The sequence below is a fragment of the Anabrus simplex genome, chromosome 4 (genome assembly GCF_040414725.1).
Source record: "Anabrus simplex isolate iqAnaSimp1 chromosome 4, ASM4041472v1, whole genome shotgun sequence".
Classification (NCBI taxonomy): Eukaryota; Metazoa; Arthropoda; class Insecta; order Orthoptera; family Tettigoniidae; genus Anabrus; species Anabrus simplex.
Window position 1 is genome coordinate 118,197,510 of NC_090268.1, and position 21,906 is coordinate 118,219,415.

Here is a 21,906-nt window from a genome sequence, read left to right on the forward strand (position 1 = left end):
TGGACGGGAGCCACTCAGCATCGCGAGGTCAACTGAGTAGAAGAGGGTTCGATTCCCACCTCAGGTGTCCTCGAAGTGGTTTTCCGTGGTTTCCCACGTTTCCTCCAGGCAAATGCCGGGATGGTACCACGGCAGTTTCCTTCCCTCTTCCTTGCCTATCCCTTCCAATCTTCCTGTCCCTCACAAGGCCCTTGTTCAGCATAACAGATGAGGCCGCCTGGGCGAGATACTGGTCCTCCTCAGTTGTATCCTCGAATAAATGTCTCACGCTCCTGGACACTGCCTTGGAGGCGGTAGAGGTCGGATCCGTCGCCGAATCCGGGGAAAAACTAACCCTGGAGGTTATACGGATTAAATAAATAAAAATATTTTTGGCATTGTCATTTCAATCCGTACAAACCATTCATCTTTCAAAGTAAGATCCGTTTATAAATTGATTCGTTTTGTTATATTATAATGTGTCCTTTATATGTATTAAAAGGATATATATTATATTTAAGTATCTGCTGTAGTTAAATGTATACGTTATTAATAGATTTTATGCAATTTGTCCCACTCCTTGGCTGAATAGTCAGCGTTGAGGCCTTCGGTTCAGAGGTTTCCGCGTTCGATTCCGGCCGGGTCAGGGATTTTAATCGCGTGTAATTAATCCTTCTGTTCGAGAACGTTTGTTTGTGTCTGTCCCAAAACTATCCTCTTCATATTCACACTACCAACCACCACAGAAACACGCAATAGTGATTACATCCCTCCACATAAGGTTGGCGATAAGAAGGGCATCCGGCCGTAAAACAGGGCCAAATCCACATGTGTTCCACAGTTAGCACCCGTGACCCCACAAGTTTTTGGAAAAGGGGTAGAAGAAGAATAGACTTTATACAAGTTCTTTGAGGGGGGGGGGGATTTTGTTTCTTGCAGGCGAGACCGTATCATATGGTGTATAAAATAATGGCATGTGACACCGGGGAGGCCTGGTGCAGGACTTTCGAGTTGACGCCGTACAGGCGACCTGCGTGTCTGTCAGGATGGGACTCTACCTAAGATGAAATATAATGTTGAAGACGTCACAAACACCCAGCCCCAGAACCTAGGAATTAACTAATGGAAGTTAAAATATCCGATCCGATCGGGAATCAATCCCGGGACCCCTTAGACCAAGGGCCACTTGCTAACCATTCAGTCATGGAGCAGTGCTGGTGCAATAGTGAGGCATAGAAAGCAACAGCGGGCTATGTCGAAGTGCCTCGGACTGAGAAGCCTAATTTTACCAAACCATGGACATGACAGTCTTGACGCATTAACAGGCGCGGCTTTGGTAGTCTGTCTGGTCCCTGACGTGTTCAGTTCCGATTGGACGCTAGTCTGCGGGTCAATCCTCACTAATCCCCACGTAATAATACGTCATACAGGTGGCCAAAATTGTGAACCATATGCATATTACTGCGTCACCTGTTGGGTGAGTCACTGCAGCAAGTCTTCCGCTGGCCACCAACATTGCAGAAATTGAACGCTGGTGCGCATGCGTTCGGGCAGCCGTCCAACACTAGCAAGAGCTCTATAAAGCTTCTTCCTCAGTCGTGTCCTGGAGTTAGTTTGCATCATACAAGCGACGTTCTCTTTTGACTTTGTGTATCTACTGCAGTATATTCATACAGCATGGCTCTTGGTGAGTAAACATAGCTTTGATTAATAATATTGTTCTGGTGTGAGCTTACCATGTGTGTGAATACAATTTGTGTTGTGAAAGAGGCGGCTATTGCCGACTGTCAACGTTGGCCGACACGCCTACTTCGAAACTAAGTTTAGTACCGTGAGTCCTGTAAGGAAAGATGCAGAAAATTATTTAATGACTTATACTATGTTAAGACGAAAAAAATTTTATGTGCCAGTTATGTGGAAATCATCGTGAGTAAATGGGTGTGGCCTTTCGTATTACCATTCTTATTTGTCAGAGCATTAATGGGGACTGCTCGTCTTCACGAAATTCCTTGTCCACGATTGTTTCATTTGAGTTTATTTACAAATATTGGCTGTTTCATTGAAATTTCATGCGCATATTGCCCGCACGATAAAGGTTAAAGTGGGCCGGTATGAGTCGAATACCGGCACACATACAAAAGCTAGGAAACGGCCAAGAAAGGTGAATTAAAGTAGATTGCTTGTATCCAGAAATACACCTTCATCACTTTGTATAAATGTGGAAACTTCAATGAAACACTTGTTAGAGTTAGATTGCTTGTACTTATTTCGAAGTATATCAGATAATTTTATTCACTTAAAATATATTGGATACATTTTCTAAATCGTAAAATATATTAAGAATCTGTTTCTCTATTCTTGATCTTTTGGATAAGCAGTGCAGCTTCTCCCCCATCCCCCTTCTGAATTCGCCTGCACTTTCAAAGAAAAATAAGATATTTAAGCGGTGTGTTTTGTCTTATTTTATCAATATATATTGTTGTAGTTTTTAATTTCTCATATATTATGAGTATTTTATAGCAATGCTAACGGGTAAGTTCAGCTGGTACCTTAACCGTTGCGTAGCGTAATAGGTAACTGTTATACCTTGAGGGCAATGACCTCCATATGATGCACCTGAAACGGTAATCATAAATTATAGCTTGTTAGACCATGATTTTGTAATTTTAATATGAATTATTTTATACTAGGATTTTAATCTCTGGTTTAATATCGTACACTGCTCACGCTGAAGAAAATACGTAAAAATTCAGAACCGCTGAACTCTTAAGCCCGTTAAATCAAATAATCACATTTTATGCTTCATATTATACAGTATTTCCTTTCTTTTAATTGAAGTAAACTATTTTATTATATCGTCTGTTTTTGTTGGACTTAAAATGTATTCTCAGGACTCCACAAATTATGGTGCATTATTTTCAACGCCCCTTCTTCAGAAAGTCATGGGCTCATATTAATCAAGCAAGTTTTTCAATACACATTTATGGTGTTTCAGGAATGCCTATATCCTAATTTCGGAGTTTTCTTACTTACCCATGTGCGAATTTGAAATGACGATACGTCACCGTGATTCGAATTCCATGAAAAACAATGTCATGTGGTTATGATATTAAGTCTCGTAAAAAACTTAAAAGCTTGCTTACTGTCCGAAGTTAAAGAACTAAAAAAACAAAGGGAGAATGAAATCTTAGAGAGATGCACCATTCTCGCCTATTAAACATATTTCGTTCCTACCCAGCTTGCAGTAAGGTATGTAAATAACTTGTGCCTAACAACAGAGACAATCCAGTGTAAAATTTCTCGGAATACCACGCGCCATGCATTTAACTCAAGTTGACAAGCCAAAGTTCATGCGGCAGCTCTGGCGGAAGTACATTAAATTGCAAGTTGAAACTCAACTGGCGCCAATATAGCCTCCTCTCACGCGAACAAAAAAGAGTAGTTGGACTGTTCCAGGATACGCCTTAGAACCTAATATGGCACGGCTAATGGCAAAGGGAATGGGGCGTACTACTAGAGTGAATAAACGAACTAGTATTATATTCTCGAAACTATGTAATGCTTCGTTGCATAATCTACGGGAGGGGGACAGCGAGTAGTGGAATGACAAGGAGCAGGTGCTTACGAAATGGTTTAAATTGCGCATTTTCTCTATGGTTTTTACGTCGCACCCGGACAGGTCTTAAGGCGACGATGGGATAGGACAAGGTGAGGACTGAAAAGGGAGAGACAGTGGCTTTGATTGAGGTACGGGTGTGAAAAATGGGAAACCATATTCATAGCTGCCGACAGTGGGGTTCGAATGGAACCAAACACCCACACGGGCCGAACTGCTCACCTAACTTGGTAGGTAATTAAAATATCGCGACTGGAAGCCCCCGCCCTTTTTTTCTTAACTGTCCTGTTGCTTTTTAAAGGAGAAACTTTTCTCTGGAGTGTCTCGCCTCCCTTCAACGCACTCCCATAAAAAACTATTGCTGTTTTGAAGGGGGCCGAGTAGCCCAGACCTTAACAGCTCTAGCTTTGAGCCCAAGTTTGGCGAGTCGATGGTATTTGAAGATTCTCAAATACGCCAGCCTCTAGTCGATACTGAAATCCGTAACACTACTAGTAAAACCGGAAAACAAATGACATTGTATTAAGTGTCATCTTAACATAAGAGAAATATCGGTGCCCCATTAAAACAAGGCACGATTCATGTTGCTGTAATCTTACATTCGATAGTATAATTATAATAATGGGGTGTACTAGTGGAGTAAATATAGAAACTAGTCCCGAAACTATGTAATGCTTGGTTTCATAATATGCAGAAACAAGGCACCGAGTGGTGTTAAGACTCCTTGGGGATTTTAATTGCGTCTTAATTCTTCTGGCTCGGGGGCCGGGTGTTTGTGTTTCTCAACACTCCCCTTTTCAGATTGAGAAAACGTCCACACCACACTACCTACCAACGAAGGAAAAAGCAATAGTGATTGAATCTCTCAATATTATAGCGTTGGCGACAAGGGACATCCGGCAGCCCTAAAAAATTTGTCCTCATTTTCACACCTATTTTTGCCCTTCCCTATCCTAGCACCGAAAACGTTCAGGTGATAGAGAAATGTCAGCTATCAAACGCATGAAGGTATTGGTAGAAGAAAGGAAATGTTGATGGGAAGACTTTGGAAGGAAAGTGTTGACCTTGTGTAGGGCGATAGGCTAGGATAAATGGGAGAAGCATGGCGCAAGTAAGTTGTAGCAATGTCAGACTCGATTGGACCACCGCCACGCCCACAAAAGAACCCATTAATATAGACCACCATCTATATATGTGTAATTTCAAGCTGAATCTTCAGGAGTGACGCATGGGCATACGGAGCATCCATATAACCTAGCAGTCTGTTAATCCCGAAGGCTGGTTGGATCCTCAGATAGTACCACCAAAGTTTATGCAGTTATTCTTCTTAAGACGTCTCCAAACGGAGGTAGACGATCCACACGGCCAGCTCTGATCACGTTGCAGCCATGCCATGTGAATTTATTGGAATATCTCTCTGGATCTTTAATGCAGTGGTTTCCCGTTGCCTTCTGCATCCTAATGCCGTTCACCAGACTGGTTCCTCCGTCTTTGGGAACAATTTCTTGTCCCCAGGACAATAGTGCCCTTACCCATACCCGCTCATCCACTCTCAAAGAGACTGTTGGCACTTGGTATAGGGGATCTCCTTATACTGGGAGATAATCGGTCCCTTCATTCGTTAGCCGCCTGCATATAAAATGTTTATATGCAGTCGTTGCCCCCTCTCTACCGCGGGGAGGTGAATGACAGGATTTCAGTCATTGAAACAAGGACCAAATGGCATTTCCTTGCTTCTCTGGTTCTTTAGAGAGGTTATGCAGTTATAGGGAACCCAAAAAGAAAGCAGATAGCGGCACTGTAATGAGGTATGGAAGGTATGACTACGAGCGAAGTAGTTTACCGTTTCTTTCCTCACTTGGCCAGAAAGTGCTACCTTTTTATAACATCCAGACTAGCAGTTTCCCGCTGGCTCCTCAGTGTACGAAGTATGGTGTTGTTCGTTACTATCCTCACGGATGTATTTGCAAAGTTTCGAGTTAATGAAATAAAGCACATAATCTTCTGTGGTACTAGAATGTAATATTATGTCAACAAAACACTTGAAAATACATCACACAAAGAAATTAAATTAAGTTCCTTGGAAAAACACTACGCGCCGAACTGTTAAGTCCTTCGAAGATCTCGTCATGGAGACAAATGTACTCATAACTTTTCTCAGAATCTACCAATTTAAGTAGTTATTGCCTCAAAAGAAAGCGCTTGATCCACTGTGTGTTTTTAGACCAAAACGAACTACGTACCTCAATCAGAATGAAATATATGATTGCTTCAATGAGAAAAAATGTTGAAGAAATGAGACGTCAAATTGAATGTGCAATCATAACTTTCCTCAGAATCAACCAATTTGAATAGTTCAGAGCTGAAATGAAAGAGCTTGATCCATTGAGTGTTTTTAGGCCAAACCAAAATCCGTACCTCAATTAGAACCAAAAATATGATTGCTTCAAAGGGAGAAAAAATTGAAAAAGTCAAATAATTTGAGGAAGGCGGAAATTAAGTGATGTATAGTACCTGATGACAAATCTGTACCTGAATACCTTTCATTTTTTTTTAAAAAGAATGAAGGAAATCGACCGTATAGAATGGCCAGACTGATTGACTTTAGTTTTCATAATTTTTTAAAATATATATAGATGATCCTGTGGTCTATTACTCAGCACCACACCTCAGTAGCTTCCATACTGCCGCAACTATGAGACAAGACTTGGGTGGAAGCTGGGTATGTATAAATTACAACCATTTCAGCTTGGATGTGTATGGTTATACCAGACCAGGGTTTGAAGACAGAATCTGTTTTTTATGGTGTCTATTAATAATCAGAGTACGGATGGTAATAAACTTACAAACTACATAATGAAATACACCAGATGAGTTCATTTGAATCGAAACAGACGACTTGTACGGAGTTAAGCGTCATATTGTTAGTATACAAAGTGTCGAGCACACTAGTTTCTATAAACATGCCCCTCAAAAATATGATTAATGATAATAAAAACTATTTAATTTATAATGTAAATGTCTTTCCCCAAGCACAGAATTTATAACAAAGATTGTCCTGATAAAATCATCAAAAAACAAAATAAAGTACAACTTCTTTAAATATTTAGAAGAATGGTCTAATAATAATAATAATAATAATAATAATAATAATAACAGCTTAGAGGTAAGAGCAAAGGTGATGAACGTAGCACCAGAAATGTATACAAAAAGAAAATAATATATCACGGAACACCAGAAATACATTGCAATACAGTGGTGAGACCTCAGGCTGTTGGTGGAGCTAAAACTAATGCGGAAAGCTGAGTTCAACAAAATCATGAACGTAGTAAGACTAGTTATGAGCACACTAGGCCCAAGGACAACAGAAGCAGAAAAAAACAGGCCACGATCTAAGAATGAAATCGACGTACATGTGAAAAAAATAGTACACACCATGCGCAAAAGATTGCCGTTTTTTGGATATTTGCACGGAATGAATTAATGACACACCGATAAAACAAATGTTGATGAAATTATAAAGCTTAAAGTATGACCAGCATGGTTTAGACATTAAATGGCCTCAAAGAAGCAAACATTGACATTAAGGATACATATAATAGGAAGTTATTTAGGGTCAAAATTATAAAAATATATACGTTTATCTTCAGGGATGAAAAAAACCTGCCACATTACATTGAACAGCTCCGGAAACTCAGATCAGAACGGATGAAACAAATGTGGGCGGAGAAGGCATGGAGCAAGAATTGAAGTATTGATTTAATGTGCTCTGTAGAAGTACTATTCGATTAAATAATAATGTTTAACGTCCACTAACTACTTTTACGGCTATCGGCGATAACGATGTGCCGGAATTTTGTCCCACATGAGTTCTGTAATGTGTCAATAAGTCTACAGACACGAGGCTCACTTATTTGACCTCCTTCAAATACCACTGGACTGAGCCAGGATCGAAACTGCGAACTTGGAACTCAGAAGGCCAGCGCTCTGCCGCCTGAGCTACTCAGCTTGGCTTAGTCTATCCCCTCTTGAACAATTGTATTAATTTGGCAAGTGTGAGATTCTGAATTAAAGCCCAGTAAAGGAAACCTTGAATAGCGAGGTCTCGTAGCTGTCTAATTCAGTGACTGAGATTCTTCAGGTCATTGACTTGGTCGTGGATCGCTAAAAGAGCTCAGGAAGGGGCTACACAAGCAGCGTTAGAACCAGCCATCGTTATTCAACCTTTCGTTGAGTTAGGCACCATATCCTGTATCCAAATAAGATCTATTAAACTATCGATACATTAATATAAGTAGAGTCAATTAAATTGAAACATCGACGGAATTTCATTAGTATTCATAATTATAAACTGAATGAGACTGTAATTGGTCACTAGATGAAATACAATCGGTTAATTTTCACATTGTTTTGTTTTAAGTTTACGTTCGGAAGCGGTAGTTTTGAAAGCCTTTTCTCTCAGCCATAAAAGTGTTTAGTGGAACTAAATATTAATAATAATTTCCGAAACTAAATTGACTTCGAAAATCTTTCATTTTTCTTTATATTATTGTATAATTATATTTATAAATTAAGTGTATATTCATTATTAGCAGTAAGGAGGCAGCTATTGAACTAACACTTACAGCAATCGGATCCTTTCAGGACATCTGCCTACTGATAAATCCGAGCAAATGTACTGGTATTTGTATCGAGAATAGAAAGGTAGTTGACCAGGTGCTCCACATTCATGAAGAGTTTCAAGTAAACAGTATTTTTGAGGAAAGATGAATGTGAGTACCTCTAATTCTCTTTCAATGGTCCTCACTTTTCATTCTACAGTTTAAGTTTGGACGGCATATGTTCTCAGTACAGACTCGGTTAATACAATGTTAAGGCTTTTCAGTCTCTCAAAATAGTAATTATAACACATACGAGACCTGGCAAAATATCACTCGTAAACACTGACTTGTTTCGTTGTATAAGAACATACACAGATTCTATCAAATCTCTTTTAACCGTGCGGATATAGCCTACGCACACCATTGTTTACGTTGCGTTAACCTGTCAATGATTGTGATTTGATTCCATTAGTGAGAAATTTTATGTACGTTAAGCTATTAGAAATAAGTTACGGATGTATGGATCGGTTTCACTGCACCAAAGGGTTTAATTTTCTTTAAAAATCAACGGAAATGCTAGAAGTAGAATACATTAGTGTGGATAGGGCAGCATAACTAGACTAGTTTCAAGAAATAGGGTTAATAAATTGCCTTTTTTATTGATAAGTTTGTTTCAAGCAAAACATTAGCCTTGTGCTAACAGCCCCAATGATATTCAGTTAAGGCAGGTTCGATCCTGACTCAGTCCGGTGGTATTTGAAGGTGCTCAAATACGTCAGCGTCGTGTTGGTAGATTTACTGGCACGTAAAATAACTCCTGCGCGACCAGCTCAGCGTCTCCGAAAATCGTAAAGAGTAGTTAGTGGGACGTAAAGCAAATAACATTAAGTTCCTTTTTGACTTCATTATGTGTAATTAGTAAAATGGTAAACAACTGATTTAATGAACACTCGAGATATGCGATACGCCCACAGTGGTGAATCATTTGTTACCCAGACGGAATGAAGCCTTTAGTGCGACAGTCACACACTTGACTGCAGATTCTTCTCAGTTTTCAAATCATAACAAATGATCGTTGCAAGTTTCATTATATCTACTCTTCGAATCACGAGATTAATCCCCTCGTGTACTTACGGCGCCCAGTTGATCTTGAACATCTTTATGAACTCAAATGTCCCTCATTCTACGAGACCAAGCTCGGTAGCTGCAGTCGCTTAAGTGCGGCCAGTATCCAGTATTCGGGAGATAGTAGGTTCGAACCCCACTGTCGGCAGCCTTGAAAATAGTTTTCCGTGGTTTCCCATTTTCACACCAGGCAAATGCTGGGGCTGTACCTTAAGGCCACGGCCGCTTCCTTCCCACTCCTAGCTCTTTCCCGTCCAGTCTTCGCCATAAGACCTATCTGTGTCGGTGCGACGTAAAGCAATTACTAGATGATAAGTCGGTAGACTGTTTATTTTTATAGAACATTTTATGTTTAAACTCTTATTTTACTGTAAATTAAAATGTTAATTTAATGTTAGTGTCCAATTGATATACATAATCTAATACAATGTGTATTTAAATTTAATTGGTTTATATTTGTATAGTTTTATCGAAATAAGGCATTGTGAATGAGATCCGCTGGTTATTTTAGCCTGGTCAATGAGTAAATTTTAACTATCATTTCATCTTACACAATCGGGGGCCGATAACACAGATCTCAATCCCCTTTTTAAACAATCATAATTACGAGGTTAATATACGCTAAACTTAGTCATCATAAAGTTCAGCAACCACTTGGCACAAGAAAATAAGTCTCCTGTACCACAAAATCGTGTAATCATGATGCTGCGGAAGGGCTTAGGGAAGGAAATGCTAAGATCAAAACTTAAGTTTTCATAAGGAAACCAGTTTTTTCAGATCGCAAATGTGAAAAAATCTTTAGCTCTTTAACCCTTTTCAATCGTGAAACTACCAGCGTTTCACCTTAGTGTAAGAGTACCAGTATGTATAGTCGTAATATTAAAAGAAGAGTTCTGATAGCTAGTGCAGTGAGGGCTTCTTTACAGAGAGATGCGGGGGGGGGGGGGTGTAGGATTGTGGCAACACGGCGCAATGGCGCTGCAGTAGGTCCACTCCTGCGCTAGCTGTCAGAACGCTTATTTTAAGACTTTTAATATTGCTATGCCTCCACATACTTACCTTAGTTTGTTACAGAATGAGAGAGATTGAATCTAAAACCTTCAGTGAGATTACAAATTGTGTATGTTAACATAGTAGAAGGGGTGGTGGTGGTGGTGGTGGTGGTGTATGTTTTGAGGGGAAGTACAGATGGGCAGCCATCCTCTCCAAGCTCCAATCAGAAAAAATGGAAGAGGCGTGATAATGAGACGTCCCTAAACCTCGCAAATAGAGAACACCTTGAAGAGGATAAGAGTTTACCAAAGGATATCAGATAGGAAAGATGAAAGCGAGGAGGCTGGCAAAAATGGAAGCGATGCCTGTCTCGGCTCGCACCCCGTGGTCACTGACTGACACTTCCAAGCTGGGATACACTAGAAAACCCCTTTAGTCGCATCTTACGACAGGCAGACGATACAGTGTATACATCTACAGCCCCCACTCACAGGGTGTGGGGCGGGGGGGGGGGGGGGAGGATAAAATGCTGGAAACATTCCTTCATTCTAGTTTGACTAAATTCAGTCGATTCATTGCGAGAAAGTGAAACGGAAGAAATCTTACCTGCTAATAGCTAGTTTAGATTAATTTTTTCTGTTTAACAAATGGAATAAAATCTATCAGTAACACGCACAAATTTAAGTACAGCAGATACTGATGCTTGTCGTTTAAGGGGACGTAACATCTAGGTCATCGACCTAAAGCAGATACTAAAATGCAATATAAATCTATTTTATGCGAGGGACTTGCTATAAGATTACAAAATGAAATCATTTCTTTATAATTCTATTTTGTAGGGATTAAAGTACAGCGATTTGCGTTTTAAAAACTTTGCTTTACTCATATTTAATTCTAAATAAACTACATCATGCAGCGTATTTTCTGCAATTCAAAGGCATAGACTATTTCAGTGATATCCATGAATGACACGTTCGGTGCTGAGGAGGCTGAGTTACGAGTTTATTGGCTTGTATCATTTTGTAGGTAGTTATTAGAAGTTTTAAAAAATTATAGTTTTGCCGAAAAAACTGCAACAGGAAGAATAATTCGATTTAAAATTTGAAAATTTGGTTCCGATTTTTACTGTTTCTTTAGTAACAGATATTTGTGCGAGCGCGTGCCGCTCGTGTTACTACATCCCAGAGATACTGTACTTATCCATTGTAAAAACAAACTATCGACTCGTTCTAAAAAGTAATATTTCCCGTGCAGTGTGACATTCGAATAAAGTTATTTATTCATTTACTTAAGTTTTTTTTTCTGAGGACGTATGCGGGCCCCGTAAGTCCCAGGCGTACCTTCATTGCACGCCCTAACGTTACGCCACTGCTGTATGTAGCAGTCGTATCGTCAGTGTGTAGTTCTTGCAATGGCCTGGCAAACAACCTGGAACTGAAACCTTCGGAAATTTAAAATATCCAGTGAGAGGCTAATCGAGAATACCTTGACCTGACAGTATCGTGTGACATATAATCCTCAGGACAGGAGAACGGCGTGTAACCTCATCTGACACGCTTTCTCTTTGTAAGCGTCATGTCATTGATGAGAAATAACACCGGAAATGTTTGATAGGAAACTTCTGATCTCTTCAATGGATTGCTTAGAATTATACAGAGCTCGATAGCTGCAGTCGCTTAAGTGCGGCCAGTATCCAGTAATCGGGAGATAGTGGGTTCGAGCCCCACTGTCGGCAGCCTTGAAAATGGTTTTCCGTGGTTTCCTATTTTCACATCCAAAGTTTCTCTCCGTTCGGTCATGTTCACTTAGGAATCTTCTAACAATGCTTCGTAACATGCAAGGTATTTAGCATCACAATGGAATCGTGACAGTTTCATTGTAAAGACATTTCCCTTAATCTTCATGTCTATATGTAAAACATACACTAATAACTGGTGTTGCCGCTTATTGACATGTGTGGTACTATGCAGAGGAGATTCCATACGTGTCGGAATTTGTGCCAGAAGGCTTTCCCAGCCAGGACATTGCTCTTCCGCGTGGCCAGCTGAGGAGCAGTATTGATCAAGCCATGATAGGTCACTGCGCAGAACTCTGGCGGAAAGCTTAAGATCAAAATATTTAAGGAACTCCTTATCTTGAACGACAGATAGGTCCTATCGTCGCCATAAGACCTATCTGTGTCGGTGCGACGTAAAGCCCCTAGCAAAAAAAAAAAAAAAAAAATCTTAAACGACTTTCACAATTCGAAACCAACTTTCAACGTATTAGGTCGTGTTACGTACATTTAGTACGTGTTGAAGAGATGTACCAGACCTTGTCAGACTCAGATCTGATACTGAATCTGGGATCTGATTACGGTACTCTTCTAGAAACAAAATTCTCGTGGCAGTCTACTCGGTCTGTACACAATTCTGCTTTCTCTACCACGAGCGATTACCGCCATTGATGTAGTGGCATGGTAGACAGAAGTAAAGTTTTAAACCCCAAGTGGCATTTTGCATTTCAACAACCAATTCCTACTGTTAATTTTTAGTACAGTAGGCCTAATCACTTTGTCGTTAGTCTTTATCTGCTTTGACAGCTGTCTCATTTGAATACGTTCAATAACTCTTGTTATTCGCTCTCGTAAGATGACAGAACTTTGCGAGACAAAAATCCGTCCCGCGAAGTCTGTTTAGATAGTTAACGGTTTGGAATGGTCGTTAAATTGGTTTTTGTTGATCGGTTACAGATAAGTAATAGATGCGGTGGTGATTGTGTTAGCTAGCTAGAGCGATGTATCAAGTCGGCCGTGGTTAAAAGGAAATGCGGGATCATCCCCACTTTTAACACTAACCAGAGGGAGAAATGGAAGAAGTCGAATCGTTGGACGAATTATGCAATAGGGAAGACCACGAATGGCGTAAAAATAAGTCCTTACTCCACACCAACCTAATAGATCGGGATCAGAAGGGGATAAGGTAGTGTTAATAACGGTGGTAATTGTGGTAGTTCAAAAGAGGCAGCAAAACTGGGCAACAATCTTCTTTAACAGATGAGAAAAAATGGCAGAAGTCCGTTCTATCGAAGAATATCTGCAAAACACTCCAGGTACTTCAAAATCTAGTATTTTTGCGGTCTGAAACGACAGAGTAGTCGTCGACGCTCAATCCAGAGTTGTAGGGTTTACACCTTTTAGTCGCCTCTTATGGCAGCCAGGAAATATCGTGATGTATTCTACCACCTCTAACCACGGGGGCTAGCGTTGATATGCGAGGCTCAGCTAGGAAGGATGAAAATGGCTATCCTGGCAGAAGTAGGAGAGATGCCATACTGAGCCAACGGTCCCGTTGTCACCAACTCACGACTGCCATGTTGAGACCTCGTGAAGGTTCGTGGTAATGCAGTTAATACGAATTTCCTTTCCAAATATAAGATCGGCCTGCGTGTAAATAAATCCCAGTGCGGTTCCTTGTAGGTCTATATGCAGTTCACGTCCATGTTTGCTACAATGTACAGTAAAGAGAAATTGCTTAAGTAGGCGTAGCACGTGGGGTGATCTGTTAGATCAGGACACGTCATAATTCCGGGGCACAAGCGAGGTCACTCAGTGATACATCTGCAGAAGACTTCACCGCCCACGTAGCATAGAGCTAATAATGCGCAGTAAACTGGCAGGATATTGTTGACTACAGACTCTGTTAGCTGTTACGTTATTAGTGACGGTAGAATGAAATGTGCATTGGGTTGAACTGTTCTAAACGCTTCTTCGTCAATGTACACATTTTGATAGATTAGGACTATAACATTGCATACGACGATAACTGGACAAACATGTGCAGTTAAGGAATGTTAACGGGGTACAGACTAAAAGTTGGTTTAAAACAGTCAATTCACTGTATGCCACGGTTTCACACTAAGGCCGTTTTTATTTTAATAATATAATTTTGCAAACTTTTTTCGATATGTTTTCCAAAATTTCCCATATTCATAAGGAATAAGGTAGGCTGCATTGTCTCAAAACTCGGGGTTTTAACCACTGCATCTTATTGCAATCTGTTTGACGTCGCACCGATACAGATAAGTCTTATGGCGACGATGGGATAGGAAAGGGCTAGGGTTGGGAAGGAACTGGCAGTGACCTTAAGGCACAGCCTGGCGTGAAAGTAGGAAACCACGGAAAATCATCTTTAGGCTGCCGAAATTGGGGTCCGAACCCACTATCTCCCGAATGCAAGCTCAGCTGCGCGCCCCTAACCGCACGGCCGACTCTCACGGTATTGCATCTTTTAGAATTAATTCAGTTATCAACGTGTACAATTGAACTGGCGATTTCGATCGTAGGAGCATAATATTGGAACATAAGCGGTCTAAGTAGGACAGCTAGTGCGTACCGTCTTAAGCTAAACACATCCGCGACGAATTTGGTTATACAGTATCTCCTACGCTAGCGAAGCCCTTTTTAAGAACAAAATAACATTTAAGTATTTCGAAACTGGCTTCTATTTTTTTCTTCAATAAATGTAACACACGCACAGTCTGCATGAATGAACTTGGGGGGGGGGGGGGGCATGGTTGATTTTTATGAAATGAGATTAGTCCGTCGTCGTGACTAGCTAGCTTCTCGCCGAAATGCCTACGGTGGTGGTGGTGATTGTTTTAAGTGGAAGTACAACTGGGCAACCATCCTCTATTAACATTATTCAGAAGAATAAGGTATGACACTCGGAAAAATGTAGGAAAGGTTCACGAAGAATATGAATAGACTCTCTATGCATCTTAAACCTAATACCGTCGGGGTCGGAAAAGAACGAGTTGACTAGGGAGGTCGGATAGGATAGATGAAGTGCGTGGCACAAGTGAAAGCAGTAGCAGACTGTTATGGGTACCATGGTCGCCAACCCACGCCCCCAAGTTAAACTGCTGCGGTCTCTTTGTCGCCTTCTACGAGACAGGTTATACCGTGGATATTATTCTTTTGCCCCCACCTAGAGGTGGAACGTATGGTATGAATCTTAGACAATGCATGATAGATTTATTAAATGAAGGCATGGCTCGGTGGTGTAGATTCCACATGAAATCACGGTATCGAGCGAATTAACTACGCGGCTCTCATGTAGGTGTGAGCTTGCATTTGGAAGATGTGCTAGAGCCCCATCGTCGGCAGCACTCACTATAGTTTTCTGCAGTTTCCTACTTTGCACATAGTGGGGTAACCCAACAAAGCCCTTTCCTTTCCTTTCCTATCTTATCCTATCGTCGAATAAGTGTGTCGTTCATCATACAGCAAAGAAACGAAGAAAGCAAACTATTTAAAAGTGGAAGTTACGGAACCAAACGAGACCGCAGAGCTAGACCTACGGGCGTCAAATCGTAAGACCTGCATCTGGCGAGCCGAACTTGTGCCTCGGACTCTCCCGGCACTAAAAGCCATACGCCATTTTATTTCATAGAACTTCTTGATCGTTAATACAGAGCTGAAAAATATCTATATAGGATTATCAGAAGCACCGTGAACAGAGTATATGAGTGTTAGTGTTATTTGAAAAAAATAATTAGATATCTCGCGCCGTTGTCTTATCAGTTGCTGAACTTAGCCAGTCAGGTCGTTTCGCGGGCGAATAAATGGGCTTTGTGAGGCGGTGCTGCTAAATCTGAACGTGAATTGAAGAAAAAACTTCACCGGGGAGTGATTGTTCGATTTGTTGGGTGCGCTTGTGAATGGTCGGCTGTTGAGTGCTCTTACATTATTGTAGTGATAAAGTAGTTAAAACCTACTGAAATTGTTAGACAAGATTGTGGAGCTAATTAGTTCATTCAGAGGATTGCAGACTTAATGTTGAAGGACATAAGTTTGTTACTGCTGTATTAATATCGCTACAGTTCTCTCTCGCAAGGAACTCTCCAACAACTTAATAGGGTCTACTAACGAAATAATAATAAAAATCTGGTGGGCTCGCCGTGTGGAGGTATTTTAATGTGATGCCATTTAGGCTGCGTGCGTGTTAATTTCCACATTGTTTTACTCTACTAGACGGCCGAGAGAGGGATGTCTATTGCACTATACCGAGTTAAGTTCTCGGGTTTTCCATTAGCTTGGTTAACTTTTGTATGTACATTCCTTAGGTCCTTCATTCTCCCTTTCCCTTCAGTCATTGGTATTCTATACCAGAGATGTTTACATGTAGGCTACACTTCGGTGTACTAACATCTTCCTCAAACATTACTCAGGCTGACGTAAGAATATATAAATAGTTTATCATGCAGGTTGTAAGGCGAACAAATGTCCGAGCCTGTGTTGTAAGAAGAATGTCGAGACGAGTTTCTTCTCGTGAACCAATTGCTTCAAATACCTATTTGCACTCTGTAAGCGTAACCTGACAGATGGCTGGATTACTTAGTAGTGCCCTTCAGTCCGCCCTTGTGACCCTTGGATACGACTCGTAATATCTGTTGCGACTCATTGGCACGGTGACAACTGGATCCTGTTGGCATCGAAACTTCAGTCGACGTGATACAAGACTCTGAAGTAAAATCTCATTGTGTGACTATCTACTGTAGACCCGGATTTTCTGAAATGCATATACGTACATGCAAACGCATAATTAGATTTCTTTTGGCGTTATTGCATATTCCGAACATAACTGCATATTTCGGCATATACGTTTGACATTGAGGATCATTTCAATAATCTTTTGCTTTTGTTTTGGACATCTCTTGCCACACATTTTCAAACTGAGTAACGGTACTTAAATTCTCATCCTATACTCACTTTTGACTGACATTTATTTTGTCTCCAGAAAATTGAGACTAGTTGCCTAATGTGATACACTGCATATAAACGACTTAGTTATAGTGGTGGTAGTGATTGTATTGAGAGGAAGTATATATAGGCAACCATCCTCTACAGAACACTAATCAGAGAAAAAAAGGAAGGGATCCAACACTTCAAAAAATTTAAGGTTTCGGCCAAAGAAAGACGAGAGCCATGAAGTGCGTGAAAATAACTCCCTAGGCTTCCATACATAATAGCATCGGGGTCGGAAAAGAACAAAAGTTTACCAAAGGAGGTCGGATAGAATAAAGTTAGGAGCCAGGGACAAGTGGAAGCAATGCCAGGTCTAAGCTATGGGCCCCGTTGTTGCCAACCCACGCTCCCAAGTTGAGAACCCTTTACGTGATTCAAGTGCATATTCATTTTTTGTGCATACTTGTCACCTTTTAGTGTATAATTAAATGCATATTTTAAAGATTGTTTCTGCATAAAGATTCCGAGCTCTTGCGATCATACTCTTCTAAAAATGTACCGCAGATGGGGTCTTTTGACTGTAACCAGATATTGCAACTGTGTGCAGATAAATATGTACTTAGGGCGAAATACGCAACTAAATATGGAATGATTGCTTATAAACAGATTTTTCTTAAACTGAAGTGCTAATCTCTATGGATAATGCTGAGCCAGTGAATCACAGCAGATTGGAATCTGACCTGATGGATAATGCTGAGCCAGTGAATCACAGCAGATTGGAATCTGACCTGATGGTTCACAAGTGTGATCTGAAGGTCGCTACCAGTTGGGGCCCCATACCTAAGTTCCACTGTCGATCATTTTCTATGTGCAGTAGAGAAAATTGTTTTTTAAAAAGGTTCCAACGCTTGAAGTTGTAGGTTTTTATTGCTTTCATACATACAAACCCTATTCCTGAAATTCGTATCTTCTGATAAATGAACAGATGCTGACCATATCTGTAAGTCCTGTAAGCTCGAAGGTGGAATATATTAATTTCAGTGCCTATGTTTACAAGCCGTTCTTATTTTGATGTATACGTCCTCTCAAAATAATGGAACCTTTATTTTTTCCTCTATGAACATTCGGTATTTATATTTATGATCAGCCTGAAATTGCAGGCCACCAGAAGAATAAAAAATACAACAAATTTATAGATTAATAGCTTACAGCAGTTACGAACAAAGGAAATGTATTATTTTACTTTACCCATTTGTCCCTTTGTCCTGATACAGGGTATGGGATGAAGTAAATGGGCATACTTTTTCAGGAGGTTACCCTTCCTGTCGCGAGCTTCACTTGAGTTAATGAAGGTGAACTGAATGAAAGTGAATAACTTTGCGTAAGGAGGGGAAAGGAACAGGCTGTGGCCGATGAATAGGAACTGTCCCGGCATTTGCTTGGAAGTAAAAAATGAAAAACCACAGAAAACCCTCAAGACAGCTGACAGCGGAGTTCGAACCCACTCTTCTCCCGAGACTAGAGGTTGACTCCGTAGCCGTAAAAAGTTCGCACACGTGGTCGCTCCACTCGCTAAATATAAAAATCGAATTTGATTTGCGGTGCATTGATGATGATGATGATGATGATGATGATGATGATCGAATGCCCTCGGCTACCATGTGCAGGAATTTTGATTTAATGACAGTGAATTAAATTGGGGAACGAGATGGAAGGAATCTGTCCTATGAATAGGAAGTCACATTTGTCTACGCTGCTTGCGTGTCAATTTCGACGTTCTTTTACTCTACCAGAGGCGATCTACGTCAGTTTTAATTATTTTCATCCAATAAATATTTAAGATCACCAGAGATCTTTGACATGCCGACATCGACGAAATAGTGTCGAATAAACATTTTGCGCCCTTCAAAAATCAAACTGCCTTGCGAACTTGGGATCCGGAGGCCGTCATTCTACCACTTATTATACCCACAGAGGTGAGAATGCATGTACGAGTACATGGTGAAAACCCTGATAGATCCCCTTCAGTGCTGTGAGGGGAAACGATTCTCAGTGTATTGCAGAAGTCTACAAAGGAAGACTTAAGGTTCTTGAGATGATGGTTAATAGTACACGTCTTGCATCATTATTTTTCTCTTAGTCATCTTCTACCGGCTGTGTCGCGTCATTCTCGGGTCTGACAGCTGGATAGATTATGTACCTGCGTAATATTTTTGGCTTTACATGTTTTTGCCAGTAATAAGCACGGTATTCATAACTTACTGTTGAACTCTTAAACAGGCTCGTGCCTATACAGCAACCATCTATGTCTTCCGTACTTTAAATGTACAAATTTCGTTGTTCTCATATATATCATTTCGTTTTTCCTTTCAAATTTTCGTATAAATGATTTCATAAACGAAGTACTTTTGAGTTTTCCATCGTGGATAACAGAAAATCCACTTCGGATAGCTGCCCTAATACAAGGGAAACCACAAAGGTTCAGTCTACTGATTCATTCATAAGGACACAAAGAAAACACGATTAATTTTCATTTTTTAAAAATGTTGAAATATTACCCCCCTTCCCATGGATTCAGATTATTCAAATAACTTGTTATACAGATATTTCCTATTTGGAGTGAATCTTAAAATCGCAGTTTACATTCATTGTAGAACAGTAGTAGAGAGTCGAAAGTGGTCGTGGAAGTAGGGATTTTTTTAATAGGAATATAACACTAATTAGAGAGGAAAAGATGTAAGAGATCCGACACTTCGAAAAATTAAGGTATCGGCCAAAGAAAGAAAAGGGTCACGAAGGGCATGAAAAAAAAACCTCCCTAGGCCTCGAGTGCTCTAATACCCTCAGTCGGAAAAGAACGAGTTGACCAAGGGAGGTTGGATAGGATAGATGAGCGTGAGTAGCCTGACACAAGTGGAAGCAATGCCAGGACTCAGCTGAGGGTCAAGTGGTCGCCAACCCACGCTCCCAAGTTGAGCCCCTGGGGCTCCTTTTAATCTCCTCTTACGACAGGCAGGGGATACCGTGGATATTATTCTACCACTCCCACGCACAGGGGGAAGGGAGTCGAAACCTTTTTTGAAAATATTCACAGAAAAACTTGAATTGTTCCGCGCGCACCGAACATACCAGTAACTTTCCAGTTCTTAATTCGATACTTGTGTCCCAAGTCACGAAAGCAAGGTTCATACTGCCTTTTTTCTGTATCAACCTTTGTCCTCTAAATTCGTTGAAACTGATGCAGATTTCTTTATTAAGTAAAGTTCCTCATAAGGTCTTAAGAAGACAACTTATATCGCCTAAACTAAGTAGGATCTAGATTCCTTAACATTGTTTATATATTTTTTGTAATTGTACTATCTTTCACTAAAAATACACTGTAAAAGTCACTTGGACTTCAATGGGTTAACATGCAAGGCAGTTTTGAAGTTTTAAATTTAGACCATTATTTTATGCCGAATTTCTAACCTGACTCTTTGTTATTCCGTTGACTAATTTTGCAGTCGTTCATGGTCCTTTCGTGGACCATCCATTCAATTTCGCTGGCAAGTACGACACTCGAAACTCTCATACTGCCTTGTCTTATGCAGTGGTATAACGGGTAGAGATCATTGTGAAAGTCAAACTCAAAAGATCTGTAGCTTCTGAAATTGAACAATCAATCTCTTCCCGTCCAGCCAAAAAAAAAAAAAAAAAAAAAAAAAAAATTGACAACTTTGCCTGGTTCGATCAGATGTAGAGTTCATAGTTCGGCTCGCTGGTCGCAAGTTTGTGGATCCAGTCCTGGCCGAGTAATGAAGGACGGACAGAAGTAATTCCACTCTTGTCATAATTGGTGGTATGTTAAAGACCTGGTGGCGTACTCGGCGTTATCTTCAGAATCTTATTCTCCATTTGAATGAGAAACTTGAGCAATGGATCAAATAACTTAAAGTTCTCAAGAACTGAATTTGAGTTTCTGCTTCATAAAAGGTGCGTACTGAATGCATTATAATACCAAAACCATTTTCGCGAAACGTCAAGTTTTCGGACAGTTGGATCTCCTTTCACAGGCCTTGTAACTAGGAAGTCCTGTGATATAAATTTCTTTACTGATTATAAAAATAGACGTATTGAAAAGTTTCTTGAAATTTTGCAGTTTTATTCCTCGTGAGTTTACAGTTTTGAACGTAACAGAAGTTCAAAACCAGTTGCAACAGTCGTCCTGAACTAGTAAAAAAGAATACCTTGATTCCTAAAATTTTCTGATAATTTCATCTCTTCAGAATGTTTAATAGAGCACCCCATCCGCTCAAAAAAAAAAAAATAATAATAATAAAAAAATGCGTAAACTTCAGACGAATTTAGTACAGTATAATGAATGAGTAGGCTATATGGCCCTTTCATGCCTTAACTCGTCCTCATCGTGTATGCTTGAGATATTCAGGTCGCCCCTCGTTACGAACCCAGTGCGCGCGCTTATTTCGCAATGACTTTATCATGTGAACCTAGTGTAAGTTTCAAGGCTGTCTTCTTGAAGAGGTCGTCCTTTTACTCCTCATGAGCTCATTGAATAATGGACATTCGCATGACGTCACCTCCATAACAAGCAGGTGTAAACTGTACAGGAAGCAGGGTGCACAGAAAGCAGCGGATGTTCCATTCAGTGATGGTAAGATTAGGTTTTGTATGGCTTGCATTACTTGCTAAGGTTGAACCTTTAGCAGTTTACGAGCATTGTTGAAGTAATTTCGATGCATGGGTGCCTTTTCCCGACAATGACACATTGAACGTAGCCGATATTTCTCAATTGGACGTTCTACAGGGAATGTTCCTAAGGGTTATAATAAAAAGAAAATTGATAAATTCTAACAAATTCACCTTGG

The 21,906-nt window shown here is 40.3% G+C and overlaps 1 protein-coding gene across 4 annotated transcripts in view; it reads left to right on the forward strand.

Annotated features, from left to right (window-relative positions):
* The first annotated feature begins 1,511 nt into the window (after window positions 1–1,511).
* Window positions 1,512–21,906, forward strand: part of LOC136871676 (uncharacterized) — a 55,541-nt gene continuing 35,146 nt past the window's right edge. For 3 of the 4 annotated variants that reach the window (XM_067145172.2, XM_068227185.1, XM_067145173.2), the window contains exon 1: window positions 1,513–1,666. In XM_067145172.2, the coding sequence (XP_067001273.2) occupies window positions 1,657–1,666 (10 nt within the window). In that variant the 5' untranslated portion in view covers window positions 1,513–1,656. Of the gene's footprint in view, window positions 1,667–21,906 lie in introns of all 4 variants that reach the window. The other variant, XM_067145170.2, reaches the window with a different exon arrangement.